General features: G+C 38.9%; 12 protein-coding genes across 12 annotated transcripts; 5 read left to right on the top strand and 7 right to left on the bottom strand.

Moving 5' to 3' along the window:
• Window positions 1–827: 827 nt before the first annotated feature.
• RHIMIDRAFT_245770 (ras-domain-containing protein) lies at window positions 828–1,727 on the top strand (the record flags this gene model as incomplete). The annotated part of the gene is made up of 5 exons (XM_023610243.1): window positions 828–914; window positions 977–1,046; window positions 1,105–1,174; window positions 1,234–1,271; window positions 1,324–1,727. The coding sequence occupies 5 exons, from the start codon at window positions 828–830 to the stop codon at window positions 1,725–1,727; spliced, it is 669 nt and encodes a 222-aa protein (XP_023463813.1).
• A 487-nt stretch (window positions 1,728–2,214) lies between these two features.
• On the bottom strand, window positions 2,215–4,039 carry RHIMIDRAFT_240214 (cytochrome P450; the record flags this gene model as incomplete). Its single annotated transcript, XM_023609330.1, has 6 exons — window positions 2,215–2,385; window positions 2,440–2,918; window positions 2,971–3,444; window positions 3,508–3,560; window positions 3,619–3,832; window positions 3,892–4,039. The coding sequence occupies 6 exons, from the start codon at window positions 4,037–4,039 to the stop codon at window positions 2,215–2,217; spliced, it is 1,539 nt and encodes a 512-aa protein (XP_023463812.1).
• Window positions 4,040–4,567: 528 nt separating this feature from the next.
• On the top strand, window positions 4,568–5,628 carry RHIMIDRAFT_205963 (cyclin-like protein; the record flags this gene model as incomplete). Its single annotated transcript, XM_023606869.1, has 6 exons — window positions 4,568–4,779; window positions 4,838–4,919; window positions 4,974–5,099; window positions 5,161–5,284; window positions 5,354–5,396; window positions 5,442–5,628. 6 exons carry the CDS (start codon window positions 4,568–4,570, stop codon window positions 5,626–5,628), a joined length of 774 nt encoding a protein of 257 aa, XP_023463811.1.
• A 326-nt stretch (window positions 5,629–5,954) lies between these two features.
• Window positions 5,955–7,772, bottom strand: RHIMIDRAFT_245767 (Indoleamine 2,3-dioxygenase; the record flags this gene model as incomplete). Its single annotated transcript, XM_023610242.1, has 4 exons — window positions 5,955–7,176; window positions 7,233–7,366; window positions 7,431–7,547; window positions 7,596–7,772. 4 exons carry the CDS (start codon window positions 7,770–7,772, stop codon window positions 5,955–5,957), a joined length of 1,650 nt encoding a protein of 549 aa, XP_023463810.1.
• Window positions 7,773–8,482: 710 nt separating this feature from the next.
• RHIMIDRAFT_299543 (fgf receptor activating protein) lies at window positions 8,483–9,748 on the top strand (the record flags this gene model as incomplete). The annotated part of the gene is made up of 5 exons (XM_023614326.1): window positions 8,483–8,840; window positions 8,895–8,940; window positions 9,017–9,099; window positions 9,151–9,550; window positions 9,618–9,748. The coding sequence occupies exons 1-5, from the start codon at window positions 8,820–8,822 to the stop codon at window positions 9,746–9,748; spliced, it is 681 nt and encodes a 226-aa protein (XP_023463809.1). The 5' UTR covers window positions 8,483–8,819.
• A 113-nt stretch (window positions 9,749–9,861) lies between these two features.
• RHIMIDRAFT_205983 (putative hydroxyisocaproate dehydrogenase) lies at window positions 9,862–10,916 on the top strand (the record flags this gene model as incomplete). Its single annotated transcript, XM_023606872.1, has 2 exons — window positions 9,862–10,429; window positions 10,489–10,916. 2 exons carry the CDS (start codon window positions 9,862–9,864, stop codon window positions 10,914–10,916), a joined length of 996 nt encoding a protein of 331 aa, XP_023463808.1.
• A 34-nt stretch (window positions 10,917–10,950) lies between these two features.
• On the bottom strand, window positions 10,951–12,601 carry RHIMIDRAFT_206049 (Zn-dependent exopeptidase; the record flags this gene model as incomplete). Its single annotated transcript, XM_023606874.1, has 4 exons — window positions 10,951–11,516; window positions 11,578–11,825; window positions 11,874–12,423; window positions 12,469–12,601. 4 exons carry the CDS (start codon window positions 12,599–12,601, stop codon window positions 10,951–10,953), a joined length of 1,497 nt encoding a protein of 498 aa, XP_023463807.1.
• A 2,417-nt stretch (window positions 12,602–15,018) lies between these two features.
• On the top strand, window positions 15,019–17,028 carry RHIMIDRAFT_240207 (uncharacterized protein; the record flags this gene model as incomplete). The annotated part of the gene is made up of 4 exons (XM_023609329.1): window positions 15,019–15,203; window positions 15,277–15,873; window positions 16,311–16,623; window positions 16,678–17,028. The coding sequence occupies 4 exons, from the start codon at window positions 15,019–15,021 to the stop codon at window positions 17,026–17,028; spliced, it is 1,446 nt and encodes a 481-aa protein (XP_023463806.1).
• Window positions 17,029–17,776: 748 nt separating this feature from the next.
• RHIMIDRAFT_240206 (uncharacterized protein) lies at window positions 17,777–18,051 on the bottom strand (the record flags this gene model as incomplete). The annotated part of the gene is made up of 3 exons (XM_023609328.1): window positions 17,777–17,847; window positions 17,918–17,956; window positions 18,012–18,051. 3 exons carry the CDS (start codon window positions 18,049–18,051, stop codon window positions 17,777–17,779), a joined length of 150 nt encoding a protein of 49 aa, XP_023463805.1.
• Window positions 18,052–18,210: 159 nt separating this feature from the next.
• RHIMIDRAFT_240205 (uncharacterized protein) lies at window positions 18,211–20,630 on the bottom strand (the record flags this gene model as incomplete). Its single annotated transcript, XM_023609327.1, has 6 exons — window positions 18,211–18,486; window positions 18,535–19,170; window positions 19,228–19,506; window positions 19,563–19,851; window positions 19,903–20,096; window positions 20,157–20,630. 6 exons carry the CDS (start codon window positions 20,628–20,630, stop codon window positions 18,211–18,213), a joined length of 2,148 nt encoding a protein of 715 aa, XP_023463804.1.
• RHIMIDRAFT_315144 (acyl-CoA N-acyltransferase) lies at window positions 20,506–21,421 on the bottom strand. Its single transcript, XM_023614978.1, has 2 exons — window positions 21,257–21,421; window positions 20,506–21,202 (listed from the first exon to the last, which is right to left on the bottom strand). Exons 1-2 carry the CDS (start codon window positions 21,354–21,356, stop codon window positions 20,757–20,759), a joined length of 546 nt encoding a protein of 181 aa, XP_023463803.1. The 5' UTR covers window positions 21,357–21,421; the 3' UTR covers window positions 20,506–20,756.
• A 349-nt stretch (window positions 21,422–21,770) lies between these two features.
• RHIMIDRAFT_294034 (uncharacterized protein) lies at window positions 21,771–24,264 on the bottom strand. Its single transcript, XM_023614052.1, has 7 exons — window positions 24,212–24,264; window positions 24,154–24,160; window positions 23,828–24,070; window positions 23,631–23,756; window positions 22,935–23,579; window positions 22,017–22,875; window positions 21,771–21,964 (listed from the first exon to the last, which is right to left on the bottom strand). The coding sequence occupies exons 3-7, from the start codon at window positions 23,903–23,905 to the stop codon at window positions 21,783–21,785; spliced, it is 1,890 nt and encodes a 629-aa protein (XP_023463802.1). The 5' UTR covers window positions 23,906–24,070; window positions 24,154–24,160; window positions 24,212–24,264; the 3' UTR covers window positions 21,771–21,782.
• Between the last annotated feature and the right edge of the window lie 1,357 nt (window positions 24,265–25,621).

Genomic DNA, 25,621 nt, shown 5'->3' with positions numbered 1-25,621 from the left:
AAGAATATAATAGATTAACCGCATGCCTCGTCTTTTAGATCAGCATAGTAGCTTCATAACGAAAATATCTCATTTATACTGGTAACAAAAGAATGGTACCAGTAAATAATTCGATGATTATAAACGAACTAACTGTTAATTCCTAAAGATCCTATTTCATGAAATTTATGGTAATGTAAACGCTGGAGCCTCTAGAGAGATATTGATTTATATTCTCTTTGTTCAATCTATTGACAGGTTAGTTATGCTTGCAATTGGCCATAGCAACTGTAATACAAGTAAGTACAATAAGATTAGTCTATTTTTTTTCTTTTTTTTCTTTATTTTGTTTTGTGGCTAGAGAAATCTAGCAAATCACACAATGAATTATTATAAAAGCAATCCAGTGGCACTTTCTTTAATAGGTCTTGTATGTGTGTTCAGTCTCTTTATAAGCTATAGTCAATGCACTTTTATATTGTTTGTTTGTTGTTAAACAAGAAATTACTGCTTTGCTGTTGCAACCTACAGCAGTAACAAGCAAACTTGTTGTCAGTGATATAAAAAAAGGGGGAAAGAGTCTTTTTAATAAACTCACCAGATTTGATTATTTCCTTCACGCCGTTTGTAGTCACGTTCTCTAATACACCATCTCTTGACACTCCAGAAAAAAAACTCGTCATTTTTTCCCTTCTCTTTATTGTTATGATATTTAATGTGCGCCCTATCTCACTTGCCTTTTTTTAGTGAAAACGCGCGGAGCAATAAATATTCAAATGTGACAAATAGACTATATTCTCAGCCCTCTCTCTTTTTTAAGCTTTTCTTTTCTATTTCTTATAAACAAGATGGATGATGAATACGATTACCTCTTCAAATTAGTTCTCATTGGTGATTCAGGTGTTGGTAAATCTAACCTATTGTCTAGATTTACGGTAAATATAGAGAATGAACTCAAGTTTATTTTCTAATCTTGGAAACTCATCTCGTTCATTAGACAAACGAATTCAACTTGGAATCAAAGAGTACTATTGGCGTTGAGTTTGCAACTAAAAACTTAGAAATAGGTAATCATTCTATAAAAGGGAAAACACCGAGATAAGTATGATGTTCATATGGTTGTAGATAATCATACTGTCAAGGCTCAAATTTGGGATACAAGCGGACAAGAAAGATACAGAGCTATTACGGGAGCGTAAGTTACTTGTTCGTGGCAATGAAAAGGCCCCGCTAACTTTATATATATATATGTAGTTATTATCGTGGTGCAGTTGGCGCACTCTTAGTTTACGGTAAAAAAAGGCAGATATTTTATGAATACGTTACTGAACCCTTCATCAATAGACATCACTCGTCAATCCTCTTTTCAGAATGTTCAACATTGGCTCAAGGAATTAAGAGACCATGCAGACCCAAACATTGTGATCATGCTTGTGGGTAACAAGGTCGATCTGAGCGAGTCCAGTCGACAGGTTCCTACAGAGGATGGTGGAGCATTAGCCGAGCAGGAAGGGTTCTTATTTATTGAAACATCTGCTTTGGATGCCACCAACGTCGACAAGGCCTTCGCTACCGTCTTTGATACAATCTATTCTAATTTACCCAAAAAGACCAACCAAGCTGCAGATACCGCCAACCAACAGCCCACGGCTGGCGAACGTATTCAGTTAAGACCTCCCAGTGTCCGAGGCTTATCTTCTCGTGAGGAGAACTCACAACAAAAGAAGGAGAGCGGTGGATGCTGTTAAGATTATTTGTTTTGTGGACAAGTTGGTTAAAAGAGTGGGATGTCAAAACTAATAAAGCTGTCCTTTTCACATGTTTAAACAATAGCTAAAGGTTCAAGAAAAGCCCCCCTTGCATAAGGGCTTAATTTCATGTATTACTTTAACAAAAATATAGGGACCCAATGAATTTAAAGCCATATAGATCAAGGCTCGAGGCCTATCATAAAGTGTATCTTATTTCGCTTTATCATTACAAATTCGGAAAAATGAGGACGTGGTACACGTTGCATCAGGCTTGGAGATGTGGCTAATTTGTGATAACCGAGGTACATATCATGCTAAAGTGTATGTACCTTATTCTCTCCTTTTTCCGATGACGAGGGGCTCAGCTTGATGTAAAAAATAACCTCACTCTTAGATAGATATGCTCGAACGGATCAAAAAAGAAAGAAAGAAAAAGTTGGAGTATCTTGCTTTATTATAAATCATGTGAAGGATAAAAGTGTGTTTATGATCTAGGCACAAAGCGAACCTTGTACGGAAGTGGCTTGTTGACAACCCCTTCATCCACAAATCCTTCGATATTAATCGGCACAGGATTACCTTGAGCATCAAGCTCGGGCTCGACGGTAAATTCGGAAAAGAATCGAACATAAAAGCTAAACAACTCCAACTCGGCCTATACAAAGACAAAATCAATACGCATACATTATGATACAATGGAGAAACTTACCAAATGGATGCCAAGGCACATACGTCTTCCCCATCCAAATGCAAAAATATCTCGATCATCAACCTTGGTATTAGCCGATGCTGACATTCTGCTTGTATTGTTTTTGAATCGTTCAGGGTTGAAAGTGTGAGCGTTCTCGTAAATGCTTTCATTCATGTGCATGGCGCCCATGGTACTAATAAGAACGGCGTCCTTGGGTATAAGGTAACCACCAGCCACGATATCCTCCGATGCCACATGAGGGATCCCGTAACTCGTGGCCGGACGGTATCTGATCATTTCCTTTTGCACGCAGATAGTGTATGGGAACGCTTCGCGGTCTTGATGAAAATTGGGAATAGCTCCAGGTACATGGTCGGCCTTCCAAGAGTCGAGCTCTTGTATGATCTTGGCCTGAACATTAGGCTGAAAGGCAAGAGTGGCCAAGGTCCAGTAAAGGGTGACAGAGACTGTATCTGATCCGGCAGCAATGAGATCAGCTACATAATAAAAGTATAAGTCACAGAAAGTATAGACAGTAAGGAATATTACTTATAAGCACATGCATATCGTCTCCGCTAATCAGTCCTTCTTCCTTCATCTTGTTTAATGATTTCGCAAGAGAATCAGCATCTCGCTCAAGCGCGCCTTGAATGAGCTTGCCATAGAAAGGGTCACATCTTTGTTTGATAAAATGCGTCATCTTCTTGTCTAATCCCAAGAGGGTACCAATCCATGCTAGGCTAGGAACGAGCGATCTCAAATCACCAGCTGCACCAGCATATACCATACCTTCATCAATGAGCTTATTGAGCTCAGATACAAGTGGATTATCTATATGATCATAACGAGTACCCACGAGCACGGTCAAGACGATATTCAGCGCAGTGAGCTGTAGCTCTCTGAAGGGATTGATAGCCACTCCTTCATTGGCCACTTGTTTCAATCGATCCATCAAGCAATCAAATTCGTACTCTATTAAGCCACTAAATTTGTCCACTGACGCTGGGGCAAGAAGTGATGCAGCTTATATACAAAGAGAGAGGTAAATGAGGATGAAGGTTTTTTAAAGTATAGAATACACATTACCCATCTTTCTGTTGTTCTTCCATTCAGGAGTGTACTGCGTGAACACAACGCCTCTATGTATGCTGTGGCTTAGTATCATGGATATCTCATTTTTTTTCTCAATAGCGATACCTTCTGTTCCTTGCATAAATATCACAATTGAACCTGTGGTAGGGCCTTGAAGATGTGTTGGCGCCGTTCTTGACAAAAATCTCGTGTGCCAGATAAGGGTCACTAATCATAACCCATGTTTGCTTACCCATACGAACTTTGTATATCGGCCCTGTTTCCTCATGCCATTTTTTGAACTGCATGGCTGGGACACTACCAAGAGATAGCATATGACCTAATATCAAAGATGTAAGAAAAAGAGATACAGCTTTCAAGTGAAAAATAGATGATTACCGAATATAGGCCAATTAGTTGATCCAGCTGGATAAGGTATCTCTCTGTATTCCTTGTTCTTTTTATCTGATACTCGTTTGACCAAATAGACGGTAAGGGCCAAGACTATTCCAGAAACTGCTAGGGCCTTCTGATGTTCCTTGTTCATAATGTAAGTATCCATTTCTCGCTTGAAAGATAGAAAAGAAAGAAAAAGGTGTTGCGCAAAATAAATCAAGCAGCATATTTGAGTACACGAGATTTGTCCTCTTTGTGATACAGTACATTGCTAGAATATAAGTGCTCAGGACTGATTGATTATCTTGTGGATTTGATCTATTTTTTAGTCATAGGTTGTGTCTAGTAGGAAACCATGCAATCAGTTTGAATGCTCTTTACGCATTAATTGCGACGTAGGGGCTCTTTCTATATTTAATTCTATGTTTCTTATTCTAAAAAAGAAATAGTTTACTACGCTTCTATCTCATATTGGCATCAGTCTATTTATCATCTCCATCGCCTTCCATTTATTGACCAAGTATATGTATGATTGTATTAACACCATATACGCTTCGGCATTATAAATGTCAATGTATAATTACGAAAAGAGCAGTCCAAATCTCCACTCTTGCCCTTTTTTGCCCATTTTTTTTTTTCTTTTCTCTTTCTCTTTTTCGCTCTCTATTTTTCTAGTCCAATGGCAGAAAAATCACCGTCGACACCAACAAACATCTCTGCAGCCATTACCACAGGTTCATCATTTAAACGATATTATCGACCTTATTACACCAAGAAACAGATTGCAACACTAAATAGTGTAAAGAAGCTTGGACCACTGGCATCTAAAGAAACAACGGCTCGATACTCTAGCTGTAAATTTATGCAAGACGTTGGAAGAAAACTCGGATTGTAAACACCAAATAAGCAAATACATGAACAGAAATAATTAACTTTATATACACTTTAGCCCACAAAAGACTATTAGTACATCGCAAGCTCTATATCATCGATTCTATCTCTATTATTCCATCAAAGACTACTCGCCACAAGTAAGAAAAGAAGAGAATTTAGATGATACTGTATTAACTGAAAATAAAAACAAGGATATCAGCGTGACATGTCTATTTGTAGCCTCAAAAATAGAAGAAACAATTAAAAAATTAAAAGATATCTTTGTAGCTGTTCACAGTGTTAAATACCCAGACAGCAAGGAATTGGATCCAGAGCATGTAAGTAAAGGCATATAAACATACATTACATTTTATTGACATTCTATATTTATAAATATAGATTGCTGAGGATCGTAAGAGGAGGATTATCAGCTATGAGAAGTTGGTATTGGAAACAGCGTGCTTTAATTTTCAATTACGGCATCCGTACGAGTATGTGATCAAGTTTACAAAATGGTTAAAAGGTAAATAAATCACAATTCAAAGGAGAAAAGATATTTATAAAAATATAGAGATGGAACCTTCTTTAAAAGATAAACAGTTGGCAGAAAAAGCTTATGAGATTGCAGTGGACAGGTAATAAGAACATGTTCAAAAAGAAGGGTGACTCATTTTTCATAGTTATAAAACGTCTCTTTGTATCGAATACCCTCCACACACCATTGCAGCCGGATGTGTTTATTTGGCAACCCTCTTTTTAAAGGATCAAGACGACACAATCGAAAAGTTGATTAAAGATAGGCCATGGGACCAGTACTTTCTGTCACGTATGGATGATATTGAAGGTAACGAATGGATATATATGTAGTTCGTGGAGATTGACTTTGAATAGATGTGACGCAACAAATATTAGACTTGTACATTGCCACCAACTCTAGACACGATGTTGGCAAGTACACAAAACTCAAAATTATGCTAAATGAGCAGGCTCAGCAGAGAGGACCTGATCCATATCTGGACGAAATATCCAAAATAGAATTAAGCTCTATGGCTAGCAACAGTAACATTAGAAAGATGGCAGCAGCATTAGATGAAGTGAATACAAATCAACATACAGTCTCTTATCATTTTGGATAATGCACATACACATAATGTAAATAAATTTAATAAATAAGGAGAAAATATATTTTTGGTTTATCGGCCAAGAAACCATTCTGACCAAGATTGTTTCGAGGCTTCTTTTGTTGAAGCTTCTTTCAACTGAATCTTCATATCATTCGTTTCATCCCGAGATTGCTTCAAGAACGGCATTACGTTTGTTCCGCCCGTACCACGGACCACTTTGGAATCAGAGCCTATGGTACGAGCAAGTCCCAGTTGAGGAAACATCTGAGTGACTTTTTCGGTTTTAGAGTCCTTCTTGATACCAGGTGCTGTCTCGAGTTGTGTTTGTGGATAAAGGTCGTTGTGTTGTGATGAATGCGTCTTTTCTGTCTTCTTTTGTTGAATGGCGAATCCACCATGAGGAATATTAGGGCCCTTACGTGCCTGGTTGACGATGTAGAGAGTGACGATTTGAACGTGTTTGTCACGGAACAGTTTGAGCTGGTGTAGACATTGATTATACACCTCGACCAATTCAATCTCTTCTTCTGTAATTGTGCCTTGTCTATGTTGTTCCTCGAGTTGAAGCATGAACGGACGGATGTTGGCAGCGACCTCTAGGTCTTCTAAAAATTCACGATGAGATCTTGGCATGTACTTGCGCATGGCTCTCAAGAAGGCATTGTGGTTCGTTCGCTTGAACTGTGGAGGTGTACGTGGTGTTTCTGCCGAGCCATTCAGTTCGTCTGCAGGATTGGGTGCAGGTAATTTGGTATATCGGTCGGCAGGCAGCTCCGAGGGCTTGATCACTGTTGGCTTCTCTCCAGTACGATGGTGCTCAACACCAAAGGCTACATCAAGAGCAGCAATCAAGCTACTTTGCGCAGCACTTCCACCAGCGTACCGTCTGTACTGGCGCAATAAGCGTTGTGCACTATCAAGATGTGACATGTCGGCGTACTCATCCGTTTGTTCTGACCACAGATCAACCCCTTCATATATCAAACCAAGAGGTAACCCTGCTTCGGCCATATTTTCCCAGCCTGCTAGGTAAGGTCGGATTTTCCAATAAAAGACATAAGGATCACATTTTTCGTACATGCGCGTGAGAACTTGTGTCATTTCAGCAATAGAATCACGGATCGTTTCAAGATTGGCTTTAAGGCCAGTATAATTGCCGTCTTGGATATTATCGATGGCTGCCATGATTTGAGATACACAGGGTGCGCCTGCACTTTCTATAGAGGTTGTCACAAGGTAGAACCATGCTTCATCGAGAGAACCAGAATAAGTGCCCATGATTGCCAGGTTACTACGGATCATCTGTTAGTTGAAAAAATAAAAATAATCTATAAAATTCAAGGTTACCTTAAGTCAATTGGGCCATCCTCATCAAGTAAACGATAGTTCCATAATGCTACTGCAGCATGACATACGACAGGACACAAACCCAGATGGTCAGCAATTTTTGTCCATGGGACAGCCAGTTGTGATGGAAGTGTCTACCGTGAGAAAAATACATTAGATTATTACAATATTATTTCCATTTTTCTTGATCCTGTGTACCTCTGATGCAAGCTCAAGCTTTCCCCAAACATAGGCGTGAGACAAAAGACAGAGAATGAGAAATGCACGTCTATATTCTTCTATAGATCCTAATCTATTGGCATCAAGTAGAGGCAACTATAATAAGGTTAGTTTTCTCGTCAAGCTGTCATCTTTTCATTGTACCTCGTGTATCTTTTCACGCAATCTTCCAGCCAATAATAAGCCGTTAAAGTTGTCCATCATGTTCTCCCAAGGGGCAAAGTATTCATTTGTCAGACGCTTTAATGGAGGTTTCGATGGTAGAAAACCAGTGACAGGAGAGATGTCATAGTCTTCTAATGGACGCATTGTCAGTGTCATGGTTTAAAATAATAATAAAAAAAAAAAGAAAGAAAAAAAGGGAAAGAAGATGAAGAGATCATCTTGTATTTAAAGTCAGAACTTGTTATCCATAACAAGTAGATCTATTGGTTGTATTCATGGGTTAAATACTCATTGGCCCTTAACCTTAAACAAATCATCTTGGAGATAACTCGGATCAATCGATTTATCCGTGGCATTGAAATATCGAATCATTTTTTTTGGTGAATTATTACCATCTAAAGTAAAAAAGGGTCTCATGTATATGCATAAGTTTTAGTTTAACTCATAGGCATTATATCTCTTGGTTGCCATAGTGTGTTTGATGATGACTAATAATGGGTAAAGCACTCTTTTGTGTTCAGCCTAATGTTTTCATTTTAATCAACAAAAGCTTTTCAATTTTCTGCATTTATTCTGCATTGTTTTGCATAAAAAGGGGACGGAAAGGGAACAGCTGCTTCAAGAGAAAAAGAGAGAGAGAGCAAATGACTACTGTTTATTTATAGAGTATCATTTAGTCTTACAAACAATGCCTTGGAGATTTTTACTACAGTAATAATTTGTTGTATTTTAATACAAGGAGTAAAACTCAATTCACTTCCATTTCTCTCTCCCTTTCTCTCCCTCCCTTTTTTTGACTCCTGCAAATCCAATAAAATCAATTTCAACCCATTTAATAATCCTTAAGTCCTATTGTGCATTAATAGAAATGATGGGGAGATAAGAGTCACAGACAGTCACAATGACAGCTCAGCGTGAACACACACACACAGGTTATTTTCCTTGGCATAAGCTTTTTATACTTTGTAATCATCTTTGTTTTTTTTCTTCACTTTCTGTCCATATATGTCTACAGATATACACACAGCACATATATGATTACAGTTAATGTAAATAAGATAATGTATAGTGATCACCATAGAATTAAAATACCGGTGTTCGGGTATCGGCAAATTGTTTGAAGCGAATCGAAAGAGAGAGAGAAAGAGAAAGAGAAAAAAGGCACCTTTTCTCTCTCTTTTTTTATCCTTTCCTTTTTTATACATGACTTTATCTGGAGTTCAGGTCATAGTTTTTTTTCAAAAAGTAAAACAAAAAAAGTGTTGACTGTATTTATAGATTTCAGCTAAATACATTGCTTATTCACATACAACCTGTGCTTATAGTAAAGAAATATGCAACCTTCCCTAATCATCCTCTCTCTCCCTTCAACTTATGTTTTTTTTCTATTTTTTTTTCAGTCGCATTCGCTCTAGCACTCATTGTAGGCTGCTACACGCATTACGAAAAGATTGTACAAAACGAATACTTTGGATATCCTGACGTAAGTTTTCATTCACTGTGAACCCTACATTTTTTTTAAAAAAAGCATTAGGAATGGATTCCAAGTGTGAGCGCGACAACAGGTGATAGATACCCAGCACGAGCCATCTTTCAGATATTTATCGCGCTTACTTCGGGTCCACGACTAGCTCTTGTCTTTTTATGGTACCTGCTGAGCCAGAACAGGTTTTTACTTATTGTTGGTCTTATCAGGACCGTGTCTTGTGGTGGATGGGTCTATATCACATCTACAGATGACCATTCAACGCACGATGTGGCCATGGTTATCTATGTGCTCTGTACTCTGCCTTGGATGCTGAGTGTCCTGGCTACAGCTTCACAAGATCCAGTAGGGCTCAAGCGACGTCGTCTGTTGGTCATTGCGTTCTTTGGAACGTTGGTGCCTATGGTCTACTTCTTTATTCAACACAAGGTACATCAAGTACCTGGAGGTAAGATATAAAAAAATAGAGAAAAAAATGAACAGACTGTATGTGTGTGTTAATGGTTCCATTTAAGCCTATACCATCTATGCATTCTTTGAGTGGTCACTTATTGTATATGATGTTGGGTTTGATGCGCTTAGTTGCTATGAGTTTGACAGGTTTGATCTAAAGATTTATCCTCGTACTGCAAAAGGAATGGTTTAGAATAATAAACAATTACGGAAGAATTTTTATGCATGACTGGCGGGAAAAGGGATGGTATAAAAACGGGAATTTAAAATAGTTAACCTCTTTACTTTTTTTTTCTTCCTTTTCTCATGGTTCAAGTATTGATTGTCGGCTGTATCGAGTTCGCAACGGATATCTTTGAGCAACTTCAAAAAAAGTACCCGATTAAGTACTACACCTCTCGATCTCGCCAAGAGTTTATTCAGGACTGTGCAGACAAATACAAAGACGTGTCAATTATCTATCGTTCGCCCGAGTCAATGTCTGTTGTGGGCCCATTTGATGCAGACCTTGTTTCACAGCTGCCCAAAGGATTAAAGTATATCGTTTACTGTGGTGCTGGTTACGACACGATTGATGTGCACGCTTGTGACCAGCGTCAGATCCGAGTATCGCATACACCTATGGCCGTAGATGATGGAACGGCAGATATTGCTGTTTCCTTAATCTTGGCGTGCTGTCGTAACTTGATTGCTGCTAGTGATAACTTGCGTGCTGGAAGGTTCAGAAGTGGATTACTCATGGGAACAGATGTACAAGATAAGGTGCTCGGTATTATCGGAGCAGGAGGTATTGGTAGAACTCTGGCTAAACGCATGTCTGGGTTTGACCTGAAGAAGATACAATACTATAATCGTCATCAATTACCCAAAGAAGGTAAACGATTCGAAAGGAATCTGACAGGATATCTTATTCTTTCCCTTTTTTAGTGGAAGAAAAATATAACTTAGTCTATGTTGACTTTGAAACACTGCTAAAGACGTCTGATATTATCTCTGTCAATTGCCCACATACAGCCGAGACAACACATTTGCTCAATTATCGAGAGTTTGCCTTGATGAAGCGAGGTGTGATCATTGTCAATACAGCAAGAGGTAAAATCATTAATGAAGCAGCTCTCGTCGGAGCACTTGAGCGTGGTCAGGTCCTTTCGGCTGGACTTGACGTCTTTGAGAACGAACCTGTCGTTCATCCTGGCCTATTGTCTCACCCCCGCTGTGTCTTGCTGCCCCATATTGGCACCTATACCAACGAAAGCCAGTACAAGATGGAAAAATTGGTTCTTGATAACTTGGTCAAGGCTATCGAAGAGGACACACTATTAACCCCTGTTCCTGAGCATAAAAAATACTTTGGACAATAAAAAGAGGGTTTATTTGCAATATTCACAAAAAGTTTTAGAAAAGGAAAGCACCAGTAAGTGCTGCGACAGGAGAGCCAGTAACACGAGGTATACTCCAGCCCTCGCCGGCAAGGAGTTCTGCAGAGCCAGCAACGTCCAAATGAGTGTAACCTATAGACAATTCTCTGTTATCTAACCCGTACTGATCTAATCCAGAAGCCTGCAACATGAAACCAGCAGGGTACTGATGGCCGCGGTTAGTCATTGTGCTAGCCAAGTCGTTTGCAGACACGAGGTCTTCACTGGATCGACCTCCCTTGACACACTCGACATCTTCACGACGTAAGGTGGAGATTTCAAAAGGATCGCCCAGGACATGTCCCGCGTTATAGATTCGCTTACTAATCTTGTGCTTACGAGCAAATCCGTTGTCAAGCGTGATACCATAACCACCATAGGCACGAATAGCATGGCCAGTAAGTGTGGCACAGGTGAAAAGGAAAGAAGGTGCGGCAGACGAGGGGGTATTGGCTTGTTTGTGCTCAAGGACTTTTTCCTTAAACTGGCACAGCAAATCTGTCATCACCATACGGCCTTCAGCATCTGTGTTACCAACCATGACTATGAAAATAATCAGTTTCTCCTTTTTCTCTTTTTTCTTTTCTTTTCTTTTTTTGTTTACCTCGTTTGCCACTGCGAGCAACAATGATTTCATCGCTCACGTACATATCAGGGCCAACCGAGTTTCTCACTAAAGCAAGGCCACCTGTCACATTGACCTTGGTAGGAGCCAACAAAGAGACTGTCTTAAAGAATCCAGCAACGGCAGCAGCACCACATTTATCGCGAGACATGTCTCTCATATGTCCACTGCACTTGATATCAGCTCCACCTGTGTCATATGTTACACCTTTACCTACAAAATAAAGACTACAACAACCATTAGTCTTAGGATCCCAATAACATCTTCAATATTACTTTTCTTTCACTTGAGATTGATCAGGAGAAGAGTATTCGAAGAGAATAAAGCGAGGATGATGACGAGGCACAGCCAAGGAAGCACGAGTGACAGCATGAGCCAAAGGATATTCCTTCTTGATGACATCGACATCGTCAATGATTGTCAGCTTGATATTGTCTACATCCTTGAATTGCTCTTGAATGTACTCTGTGATATGGATGGGTGACATGATCTCTGGGTCCGGGTTACCAATATCCTTTGCCACACGACGGCCCATTTCACAGGCCTTGATGGTTTTGACTGTTTCAGCATCCACATCAGCCACAAATCCAAGAGATTCAAATGTTCTGATGGTTGCCTGAGTGCGAGCAGCATGTTGACGGACATCCACAGGTTCAAACGTGGATTCGAACAGACCCATCAAGGCTACAGCGGCAAAATGTTGGTAATCGTCTTGGTCTGCATCAAAGGACCAGGCCAAGGAAGAGCTAGGTTCATCAGCAAAACAGACAAGAGGTCGTCGCATGCCTGCCTTGAGAGCCTTGATACCAGCAGCATAAGCAGCATCTATTGTACCAAATTAAGCGGATGAAGAAAAAGGCAAAAACATACCCTTGAAGCGTCGGACGTCGTCAAAATCGTTATAGATAGTGCCAGTAGGAGATACAACGATACGTTCGGCAGGTTTTCCGTCGTGCGTTACAAGTAACTGAACAGAATCACCAAACGTACTGTCGAGATCCATATACTTTTGAGCAACAGGTAAAAGATCAGCAAGTGCCTTCTTTTCAGTGAAAATGACCACAAGGCCGTCATAGTTTGATTGGTTGGACTCGAGTGTGTTCAAGAGGCCGTCTTGACCTTTAGAAATGAATTCGACCTGTGGTAATTCCATGTGTGAATAAAGCGGAAAAAAGCAGTAAAAAAAGAAAAGGGTGCAAAAAATTTTTGGCTTCCCCCCTCCCCCCTTTTTTCCCTTTGCCCCGTGCTACCATTGACAATGAGAACTGTGTAACATAAGTTGTTAAATTGGGTCAATGGTAAAATGGGTGTAATTGTCCTGGGATCCGTGTGTGGTATTCCGTATCATCTTTTGCCGCTTTTGGTCTTTTGTTATTAAGAAACCCCATTTGTATTTCTATTGGCCGACATTTTTTTTTATTTTTAATACGCTAGATTCAAACAAGGACATTTGACAGTGCATAAAAGGGTTATTCTTGAACTTTTACTAAGAGATAATAATGACAACAGATGCATACAAGTGAAGATACAGTGAAGATATTTATGCAGACATTAAATTGTAGGCGCGTTCATATGTATAACTAACATTAAAATATGCATCTAAAACATTAAGAGAAATAAAAGAGTTGTCTTTTGGCAAGCAAGTCATTTATTGCTACTTTATACAGTGAATCCAACAAGCAATGTCGCAGCCAATTAAAATTGATGTTGCTGGACAATTGAATTTAAAGTCGCAAGTCAATCAGAATCAATTTCGCGTATTCAGAAATGAATGTCGTATTTTTAGAAATCATGTCACGTTAAAGCAATTCATTTAACTCTTCATCGATAACCCTACTCATTAATTTCCTTTTACATTTTTTACTCTTATACCCATAGGGGGTCTTTTCGCTAACACTCACTTCCAAACGGATTGAACGGGTCCGGGCGGACGTTTATTTTATTATTTTATTTTTGTGCTCATTTGGACCATCAGTAAAATATCATATTTAAACGAAATCATGTCACTTGCTTTGAAATTATACCGCAAGGGGTTTCTTGGCATACGAAAAATATAAATCGCAGGCGCTTCTTTTGCGGGTGTTTTTTTTTTTTTTTTTCTTTTTTCAATCTTTATAAACTAACATGAGCACAATACCTTTATATGAAGATGAGTGTGGAAACGTAGTTGATGAGAATGGTGGTCCTGAGCCCATAGACTACACCGTTGATCAAAATGAATTTATAGTTGAGACGATTGCCACTCATTCTGAATACTTGAAACATTTGGCGTCTAGTGAATCTTCTCGGACTTGCCCAATACTGGTAGAAAAGTCAAAAGAGAAAGACATCCCTATGAAGGAAGCAAATATAAACGGCATTATGTTCGATATACCGTGCAGGATAAAGTTAGGTTTTTCAAACTTCAGATTGAAGAATGTATGAGTGCTTCAGTTGCACCGAAACAGTTGGGCATTCATGTTCGAACTGCTCAGAGATAGGTTAGGCAATATAATACGTGTCCTGATAGCATTTTTGAGGACTGTGAAAAAGTATATATCACATGGACTGGACATATTCCAGCCGTGCTTGGTCTTCAGGAGACTTACACTAAATTGTCGGTCCTGATTCTCTCTTCAGATTAAAGAACACAATCCGAGTCTTGCATACTCACATCGTCCCCTCTATGGTCTTACGACACGACACTGCTGTGTGGCAGTCTTTGTTTTAATTGCTGTTATGTGGCAGTCTTTGTGTTTTGAACGAGGGTTTAAAGAGATAGTTGTAAAGGTAAATAATCCAAACAATATAAATTAAAAACCTTCTTTATTAGAGAACTTTAATAATACCGAAAGAAGATCCGGTTTATGGAAGTAGCAAGAGTATTCCTATTTATACTGTTTCAAAGCAGATGAGCGCTGACATCAATTATTAATGACTCGCTTAAAGAATAACAAATGATGAAGATATATACCTGTCGAGGTTCTAATTTATGCAGGTCAAGTAAGTTAAGAAAAAGGTTCATTGTTCTGTCATTATTACCGTCGCAACTATATTTTGATCGGTTCACATGCTTTATGAGAATTCAATAAGTGGTAATCTAACTTCTTGGTAAAGGTAATATTCTTGGATAAGATCGTTCTTATCTTTATACATTGCTATACTTGGTTTATTTACACATTATTACAGTCAATATTTATAGAAGTGGACCTCCTTCACAACACTTTGTTTTAATTACTGTTGTATGGCTGGTGCCTGCCAAAAAGGGCTACTCCATCCTTCTATTTGTTTTTGTCTCTCTTTTTCTTACCAGGCTGTTGTTCTTTGTTTGGGTGCTTTATGCAAGTGTTCATCGAATATCGTTGTCCCTGCTGCGAGCAATGCTTCGCCAGATGATAAAATTTACATGTGCACTACAGCATCGTTGAGAAAATTCATCTCATGTCACCAAGTCGCGGCAGGCCCTTGTTCCAACTTGCTGCAGATCAATTCCACACCACCAACAAGGAAAATACAATCATAGTTAAATATACATGTTCCTGTTGCAACCATTACTTTGATGAGCTTGCCAATCTTGGTGCCCACCTTGATACCCACCTTGGACAACATGGTGCGTCAGTTGACAGGTAAAGCTTAAACAATTTTTTGTGAATTAACATCAACTCATTTTTGTGCGTGTTTATAAAATGAAATCAAAAGTGCGGATGACCTTCTTAAAGTGGACGATGACAATGGTTTGGAGCCAGAAGATCAACCAACAATTCAAGAGCCACTGCCAACGATTTCACCATCGCTGCACCCTGGTAAGATTGCCATCAATCCCGTCAGTGTCAATCCGCCGAGGAAAAACTTTGATGAAGCAGCCATTAATGCTTGCCAACAATTAGACAGCAAACATGTTGAGCGGCAAAAGGCCTTGTATATTGTCGATGCTCTTGACCTAAAACTATTTACCATTTTCGACAAGAATGGCATTGAACAAAATGCCCTGGCCCACGAGCGCGTTATCAGCAGTATCACGACAGACAATGACTCAATCCTACCCATCTTGCCATTGAAACATTTGTATGATGAAGAAAGCGCCCCTTGCATGAAATGCAGATATATAACCACTCCAGGCTTCGACCGAGTCCTTGCCTCATTGCCCTACAACAAATTAACTCGTCGACGACAATATGTGGAGCTCTCATCAGCAATGTGCAAATTATTGAACCAAGATTGGGAATTTCACCCACAGATGCGATATTTCACGGCCAAGGTCTTCTTTGGCGCCATCATGCACAACACCGGCAACGGGTAAGCCATCATGGTCAATACCATAGGAGCCTATGGACAAACCAAGCATGTGGATGGCCACCGCGAATCATTTGGCTGCCTTAAGGACACTGTCGTAGACACGTCACTCCTGTCGTGTTTACGTAGATCGCACATCTCTTAATTCTCTATTTATTCATTCTCAACTAATAGACGACGTCAGACATTTACAGTCGTCACTCCTCGTATATATTCGAGTCGTACCCTCATTTAATAGCTTTTCTCTCAGACTTATAATAAAATAGCAATTATTAGCTATTGACTCTTCACTGTTTTACAACTATATAAACACAAACATCACAACTCCCGCCGCCAATGGACACAAAATACCCTGACGTTTGGCCTAACAGCCTGCAACATGATGATGGCACGAAGCTCTTGATCGGCACTCAAGTTTCTAATGTGCTGATCACATAAAGTATGCGCAATATGTCATTTCAATTATTCTCGACTGTTGATTTACTTTGTGCAAGGCTCTATCTAGATTCAGTCTGCCTAGAAAAAGCATTAGCCATTTTGGAATCACCAGACACATCTTGCCTTTCGTCGTTCAATATGATCTATCAACTTCGTCAAATCAGAAGTAAATTTGCCACATCATCTGCGTACGCTCTCTGCCGTTCTTTCGGGCCCATTACCCGAGCCCATGTCTGCCAATCGTACATGGTGTTTACATTGGCCGACAATGACTGTGGCAACAATCCTGGGACAACTCTCTTCCGTACTATTGGCGTTTTCGTGCTAAAGCACGATAATGCGGCGCGTTTGTAAAAGCACACTGTCAAGGAATTGGCTTCTTTGGCTACGGGCAAGATCAAGGAGCTGCTGCTCACCATCCGTCGTTTGTTTCCCTCTACCGACGAAGACATGGCCATAATCAACAATGAGCAACTAAGCAAGCACCTGAGCAGTATGGCCAATCTCCTTATGCCATCAATTGCTATTGCTAATGACACGAAAGACAGCATAAAGCTATTGGAATGTAGCATCGGAGAATTGAAGATGACGAAGAAGTTGAAATCGGTTTCATTTGATAGCTACAAGAAAAGAAAGTTTTTGAGCTTTCTATACGCTAATGACAACTTGACGATGTTGGCAACCTCGGCTGCTGATCCCAGCCATTGGGCCGTTTTGTGACTTAGAGAGGCTCGCATACCAAGATCGTAAGATGCTAAATTTCGCTGGCTCAAAGCATTTGAAGTCATGTTTTGTATGAAGGTATATGTTTTTCTTTTTTTTTAAGTGACACTGACCTGCATAGATGTTCTAACCTTCATATCTAACTTTCAGGCAAAGTTTGACGAGCAAAGAGCTCTGGAAGAGACCTTTGAAGTAGAAGCTCTTGATTAGCTTGCAATTATTGTCGTATAGCTGCAATATCAGCGTCAGCGAAGTTTATAAAAGATAATAATGAAGGATGATTCAAATTAAGCGGTAATTATCTACGCTTAGAAGATCAAAGAGCAAGCATTTTACATCCAAGACTATATTTATTCTATCATAATTTTAACTGTTAACATACTTAATTATAATCGACCAATAAAATAAGATCACATCACTTTATCCTTCCTTTTCTATTCCGAGAGTCATTCAATTCCAGAGAATTTCAATCTCGAATTGGAAATATTAAATCCACCAATTAGGACCATAAGCACTGTAATTTTCATACAAGGATAAACGGGAAATCACGCTTTTATAAAATATATCTTACCACATTGATGTAATTACCCAAATAAAAAGAGTAAAGGGAATATATTATGATTTTATTACAATAAAAAGTAGACACAATGCTTAATACTTTAGTATAATGTATAGAGCGTGAACTATTTAGGATAAGATATATTAGCTCTCTCTCCCTCCTTACACGTCACTTGCTTATCTTATTTCACTTACTGATGCCTGGAATGTAACCAAGGATAGTTAAACCAATATTGATCAAGAGGTCAATACCGCAGCCTATATAAAATAAAAAAAGAGAAATCTTGATTAGAAACCCATAGCTTATGGTTTCTTTCTCTTTACATACCTCTTTCCAAGAATACACCGAGAGGCGGCAAGACGACAGCTAAAAAGATGATAGATTAGGATATACTCACCCACGTATTCTGAGTACAACTTACCGCCAACAATTTTACAAATATCAGTTACAGTGACAGCCATTTTAAAAGATTATTTTTATTTTGAAACAAGTAGTAAACAAAAGAAAAAAGGATCAGAAAAAAATCAAGCTCTTTTAATATGTGTTGAAATGACATCATTTTATCCAAATATAGATATTGCTTAATGCAGGCTTACAATGGACCATGACAGCGTCATGACCTAATGGGTTTCCAAAAGTCGATAGCTGCCATGCGCAAAGCTTATAGGTACGAGTCGTTCAAGATCGGCTGTTGCTAAAACTTGCAAACTGGTTGCATCGAGCACAAGTAAAAATGAGCTAGACGTGGCTGCATTCATCACTACACTCAACAACACACCCTCGTCCTCTCCCACTTGATCCTCAGGTCCAATCGAAGGACGAGGAATGAATACGGGTTCGCTTGGATAGCATCCTTCTTGATGCCAGGAGGTCATGATGGATTTTGTCTCCAGATTCTATAATAGATAAATAAAAGGGACGCTTCTTTTTAAACGTTACTTTACCGTCTTGACAATACTGTCCCAAATGGCTCCATCTTTGAGTGAATTGGAAGCACTGAAGCCAAGACCGTACATGATTGAATGCTTGTACATTTTGAAATTAGGATTGATTTGAGGTAATTCAATGGATGGCTGAATACGTTGCTCATACGTAGCAATAGGCATCCAGGAATACCAGCGATTTGTTGCATTTTCACTATATTTCGTTTGCGTGGTATCATTCTTAAAGACTTTAAAGAGCGGCAAAGAGAATCTTGATTTCGCAGGTCGTTTGCTTAAATAAGTCACATGCTCATCTTCCAAGTGGGATAGTCTATATCGTCGCACTTCTGATCCTAGTAATCGAGATGGCTTCATCGTGTGAGGTTCACGCAAGTACTGTGTGGTCAATTGGCGCACAATCGTGTCGTCCTTGTAACAGATCATGTCTAAAAAGATCGTATCGTTCACTTCATACGCATTAATAAGGTTCATGACAAAGCAAGGGTCTGATCGGTACACAGTCATGACCTCGCGTCGTTCTCTTGAGATCACGTAAAACAACGTTGGCTCAGAAGGTTTGAACGAAAAGGAGTCCATGATGCTCTCACACCAGTTGTACTTTACGCCTCCTGAAGTAGCCAGCATAGGATGAAGCACCTAAATAAAAGATTGGTTGATTTGTTTAAGAGACGTCATCTTTTTATATATAGTTACAAAAATGATGTATTTTGGTGTGATCAAGAATGAGTTGACATAGGCCATAGGAGCTGTCAATGAAGTGATCAAGGATCCCTTGGGGTTCTGGTCACTGATAGAGAAAAAGTGATACTTGACAGTCTGGTATCCTACTTCCATTGTGAAATTGATGTATTCTCCTGTACGGGAATCATATTGTCCGTTAGGACAGGAGCTTGTTCCTTTAAACGCAGGGTTAATCTCATTCCATGTCAAGAGTTGAGTAGGTTTCAGGTCAAAAGGGTCGAGCTCTTGGATCTATCAGATGTTAAATAAATCAGCAAATAAAGAAGAAGAAAAAAAAGCTTATTTACATGGTTGGCGTGGTTTTGGCAGAACAATCTTCCATCGAGTCCAGGTATCTTGGTAAGTATACGGGCGCTACATGGCTCTGCATCTGGCTTATTAGGCTTAGCCGCTGTCTTTAAAATCTTTGAGAGCACCGTCTGGTTTGTATTGGACATGAACAGACCAGCAGGATGCAGAGGGGAGTATCCATGATGGTCTCGAATCTTTTCGATCAATCGGCGACTAGTGAGTCTGTTGCGGTATGTGATTGTGTTACGCTGACCGTTTAAATCAAAGCGGTTGACAAGTGGTAATCTATACAAGCAATCAGTATCAACGATTGAAATGCCAAGAATAATACTGTACGCATCAAACCAGTGTCCGAACGTATAGAAAGCAGAAACCAGCTGAATCTCGCCATCGATTTCGATCTTTCGACTATACTTGACATCAAATGTACCGGGTCCAACCGTAAAGTACTCACCAACAAGCCATTTTGGAAGTTGTCCAGATACTTTGAGGTCATCAATCGTGTCTTTATCTTGCACATTTTGGAAGCTCTACACAATTATGTTATATATATGCTTCTTATAAAAGATATGTATACCACTTGCTTTGACAGCAGAGGTATCTTGACTTTTGCTTGGTACTGTCGTTGCTGTTGCTGGCTCTGCTATTGTCGGTGAAGCTATTGTTCCTGCTACAGGAGGAGTAGTGTCAACAGAGGTTGTTGTGATGGCAGCGGGTGCCTCTAACTTTTTCTGTTGTTGTTCCTCTACCAACGTGTCATGTTCTGTCAATAAGTCGTTCTCGTTATCTTCAGGTTGTGCCCAGGGGTCACTTTCATATTGGTCTAGTGTTTGAATAGACAAAGGATGAGGTTCCTTTTTGATATCATCACTATCCCATTCTAAAATGTTGGGCTCGGAATGAACAGTTGATTCATCTAAAGCAGCTGTTGTTGTTGTTGTTGTTGTTGCTGTTGCTGTTGTTAGTACTTCAGTAGAGGTAGAAGTAGTAGTTGGAGTAGGAGCAGAGGTAATAGCATCCGTAGTTATGTCTTCTGTGTCCACCAACTTTGTATTTTCAGTCATTAAAAATAAATACACAGAAAAAGCCCAAAGTGAAAATCCAAGAGTTTATTTTATTTTTTGTGAGGGGTGACAACACACACATCTATGAGCGGGAAAAAAAAGTGTACATAATCTATTTTTATTACATTATACCAGGGGCTTCTTCAAAACTAAAAAGTGAAGATCTTTTATCTTTAATTTCTCTGGCCAAAGGAAAGGCAGACGTTCTCCCGTCTCCACAAATCCTAATTTTCGATACCAAGCCAAGATATCAGGTCTATTCTCTAACACATGAAGCACAGCATGGGTAAATCCCAACTCTTTCATCTCATTTATAGCAGCTTGCATCAGTTTACCACCAATCCCACGGGATTGCTCAAAAGGTGACACAGAGAATAATCCAATCTCTGCTTCGTTTTCATGGTCCTCACAGGGTTGAATTTGAACTGTTCCCACCACGGATGATTCCTCATTTGTTTGTTTAATTGCAAACAGTAATGTGTTGGGCTTTCCGTTTTCTCGAATGAACTTTTCAATATCTTCTTCTGTGCATCGTACTCCACTGACGATATCTTCTTCAGTTGTCCAACCGCCTATTTTTTAATAGATAAGATTAATGTGACAACCAAAAAAAAGGGGGATATTACCCTTTGATCTATAGGCTTGATTTACTGTCAAACAGGCAGATGATTTATATTCCAAATCTTCCAATGTTGCTTTACGAACAATGATATCTGATTGTACCATACTTTTCTCTTTTATAAAATCGATAAGAAAAGAAGAAAATTTCTAGGTAGTGACTAGGCTTAAATACAATTCACTGCTTATAAATACAAGCCAATACCAAAGCCCGAAATTTCGGATGTACGGAAGGATCAAGCAATTGTTTTCTCATACATATCCAGTCAGATAAAAGAAAAAATAAGATGGTTGAATAAAGACAATGAAAAGAAAAGAGTAGAAATGGAAATGTTGTCATATCCTTTTTAAGAAGGTCTGTATGATCTTTTTACTGTCCTTTCTTTTTCATCTTTACAACAAATAAATCTGCAGCAGAACAAAGAATGTCAGTTTTGCATAAATCATTAGAGATATCGAAAAGAAAAACTGCTGCTGCTGTGTAGCTTATTAGACCCATAGTTCTTTGTTTCAGAATTTAATGACGTCTTTTATTTAATGAGGACCACTCGATCTACGATACTGCTGTTGCTGTATGAATTGCTGTCTATTTCGTTCCATTTGAATCAGCTGGTCAATGGATAGATTGTTATCTTGCTGATTCATCATCATTGACGTATCTTGTGGAAAAGCCATCATCATTTGTCTATTATCGGAAGGGTAAAATGGTCTCTTGTCTATAGATATAGAGCATTAGTGTGTGTGCGTGTGTCATATTGATAAACTTACTTCCATCAAGAGGCATGTTTGGGTAGTAAGGTAATGTGTTGGTAGCAGTGGCAGTCGTGGTGGCAGCAGTTGTAGCGGCAGTGGTAGTAGGAGGGGGAGTGGCAGCCGCAGGATGATTGGCGTTGGGTCGAATCATAGCATCAGATGGTATCCTAACAAACGCTGGTGGTCTCATAGGAAACGTCATCGAATGGGGTCTTTGTATTAACCTAGAATGAGGTTGTTGTTGTTGTTGTTGTTGTTGTTGTTGAACAATGCCTCCAAGATCGGATTGCATAAAAGAAGGGTCATAGATTGGATCCTGAATAGCATGATACATTATTGGAGCATTAGCGGTTATACTATTATTGATGGCATGAATAGCAGGTGCAGTATTTGTACTTGCTGTTGTTGTGGTGGTGGAGGTGGAAACAGTTGTATGAGTAGTAGATATTGGGCTATTAAAAAATAAATTATTACTATCGTTATTATTACTATTGTATTCTTTTTGCTGATGGTGGTGGTGATACTGATGGGTAGAAGGAAAGACAAGGTTCTGTTGTGAACCTGAAGGTGAAGAAGGCGAGGACAAGGCGCTGTCTATTTCATCATCCCCTATGGCAGCAAGGTTTCTGGACAGCTTTCTTGCAGGAGAATCTAAATCCATCAGTTCCTCCTCTTCAGAAGTAAACCTTGATCGCCTTCTGTTCAACGGCTTGTTTTCAAAAATAGCACGCCTGATATCACCTGTGGAATTTTGGCTATACATCTTGATGTGAAATGTATGCTGAGGTATGGTGACAGCAAGGTATCCTTTGGGTAAAGATTCGAATGATTTTTTTGAACTTATGCTTGATTTTTTCAAAATGGGTTCATTGGACTATATATGTGCAACAGTTCACAATATTGTCAATAGAATTTTTCAATAGCCACACTTACTTCCTTTTCCTTTTTAACAGTTGTATCTTCGTTGCTATCACTGCTGATACTGCAGCTATGTGTATCCTGCTTTTGCTGGTCATCAGGTGGAAACGGCAATGGCAAATGCAGTTCGTCAGGATTCAAGTTGGCAAAACGACACGTTTCTTCCAACAACGCGGTCAGCTTGCTTTCGATATAATGTGATAAATCTTCACTGCCTGCATTCAGCATACACAACTGTGCGCTCAGATTCACTAAACGCGACGTACGCATTGCTGCATCCCTCTGCTTCATCTTTTGTCGTTCCTCTGATAACCGGTTATAGAACCGTCTATCGTCCCAGCTAATATTTGGATACTGCTCGCGCACCTGTTGTCGGATTTCGTGTGTAGGTAGTCGCTGACGTGCAAGCGCAAAGATCATCTCTGATACTTCTCTCGGCCACTCTTTCTTGATCTCCTCTGGCTTCATCAGTGGGTGATTGTGAATAAATGCATCCGCATTTTGAGATTTACGAAACTCCCATATCATCTGGTTATTTTCGTAAAGGACAATGCGCCAGCGACACTCGCACCGTTGACTGGGACGATTGCGTTGTGGATTTGACTTGGGGTTACGGTGTGAGTCTGGTAAGCCTTCACGAGAGCAGTAAACGTAAATGTTCTTTTATAAAAAAGGTTAATAAAATCAAGACCCCCTTGCATAAATATTTACCTTGTGTGTGCTTTGTTCCTGTTTGACAGTAAAACCATAATTTGAACAAAGCTCTCGGCAGTAGGCAATAGCTTCCACACTTGATTTAAATTGTTTTGATAGTAATTCTGCATAAAATAAGTCCAACTGTTTAAACAAAAAGAGAAAAAGAGAGGAATATTGTTATTCTGAGTTGCGTAAATATTAAAAATATTTACTGAATAGTAAGGTTGATCTGGACTGTGATTTTGAATAGGACTGCTGCTTGAATCTGTATGTCGCTTAGAGTTTGACATTGAATGTATTTACGATGAAGAGTATATAGTTACTGATGCTGGAAAATGACAAGGTATTTGTTTTGCTTAATTAGCTTTTAGACTGTTTAATTTCTACTTTAGGCGGCTTTGGTAAATGTATTAAAATGTTGAAATTTCAAATTGAACAATAATGAACAAAGAAAAGTGAGTAGAAAAAAATAAAAACGAAGCGTTGTATGTATATAATTTCAGGCACGGGATTCTAAATAAATGTGAGCGAATTTTAGAGAATACACGTAAACACACAATATATAAGCATATACGCAGAAACTCACAGGTTAGAACAGAGATATACACACGTACGAGGCAAAGAGAGAGAAAAGAGGAAGGGAAAAAGGAAAAAAAAATGAAAAATGAAAAAGAAATGTCTTTTTCCAGGCAATCAAGGAGAAGACATTGAAACAAAGCCAATGACAATCTCAGTGTTACCGATTGCCTCTCGCCTAACCTAACCCCTATGGTCTATGAACATCTTTGGTTTCTAATTCAACATCATTTAAAACACCGGTATTCCTTCAACATTGCTCCGTGCGTATTGGTCACTAGGGAGAGCGGTTACGATGGTAGTTCTGCTGTTGTCCAGGTAACCAAACGTTCATAAATGAGCTGAGCTACTGTCGTAATTTTATATATTTAAAGAGGAACTGTAAAATCAAGGCCCGTTTTCAAAACTGTTGGTCTTTTTACATCAGTGAATCAAGTTGTACAAACGACACTATTCATGGGTAACTCTCCTGCATTTGTCAAAGTGGGTAATACAATGCGCGCAACGCCAATTGACGGATTTTAAAATAATGGGCGGAAAACGAATTCTTATGAATGGTTATTTCGTTTGAAAAGGATAGCTTATTCAAAAATACATGTTATGATTATATGATCTCATAATCGTAACCTTGTTCGCATCCAACGGGCATACTTAATAAATGTAATTAGAGTATAAAAATACACAAAGAAAAGGGAGAAAATTGATCAGCAGAATTACCATTTTTGTAAATTTAATTTAATAAAAGGGTTTCACGTCTGTAATGTGCTTTTTCTCCTGATTGAGATATGCTTGAATAGCTTATATTTAAAAAGCAGTTACCCAGGTTAATTGAGTCAGCTAGTAATCTTGGAGAGTAAATATTAGATAATATAGAATCTGTGTTCAGACAACATATCCAGTTTTTCTTTTTGCCAAGAAAAGGAATAGGTACAATTTATGATAAATCGGTGAGAAGGTGATAAATCAACACAATCTTTTCGACATCAATGTTTGTGTAAAACCTGTGACTTCAATAATAATTTCCTAAGCATAATTGTTATCTTTGTTGAAAATTTTACACAGAAAACAATACCAACGAAGACACGCTATCATTGAATTCCAAAGTGTTGCATGAATTAAACTGCATATTGTTTTGGTTAAGAAAAGCGCTATTGTTGCCTACTATGAGTATCCATTGTGCTTATATATACATCAAGCGATGATCAGTTGTATGAAGTTTTTCTTTCTAAAAAATGCTAGACATTGAGAAGAGCCATTTTTGCTTGGCAACAATTTATTAATGTATGAGATTTATGCGTTCTTTACACAGATATAGTAGCTGTTTTATTGGATGAATACAAAGCTTCAACTTTAAAAATTTCAGTGTGTATTAGCTTAAGTCGTAGGTAACATAAAGGTATTCTCCATTGTGTTGTTGATACTCTTGATTC

Source organism: Rhizopus microsporus (genome assembly GCF_002708625.1).
Source record: "Rhizopus microsporus ATCC 52813 unplaced genomic scaffold scaffold_15, whole genome shotgun sequence".
NCBI lineage: Eukaryota > Fungi > Mucoromycota > Mucoromycetes > Mucorales > Rhizopodaceae > Rhizopus > Rhizopus microsporus.
Note: the sequence above shows the minus strand (reverse complement) of the source record. Positions and strands in the feature narration are given on the sequence as shown.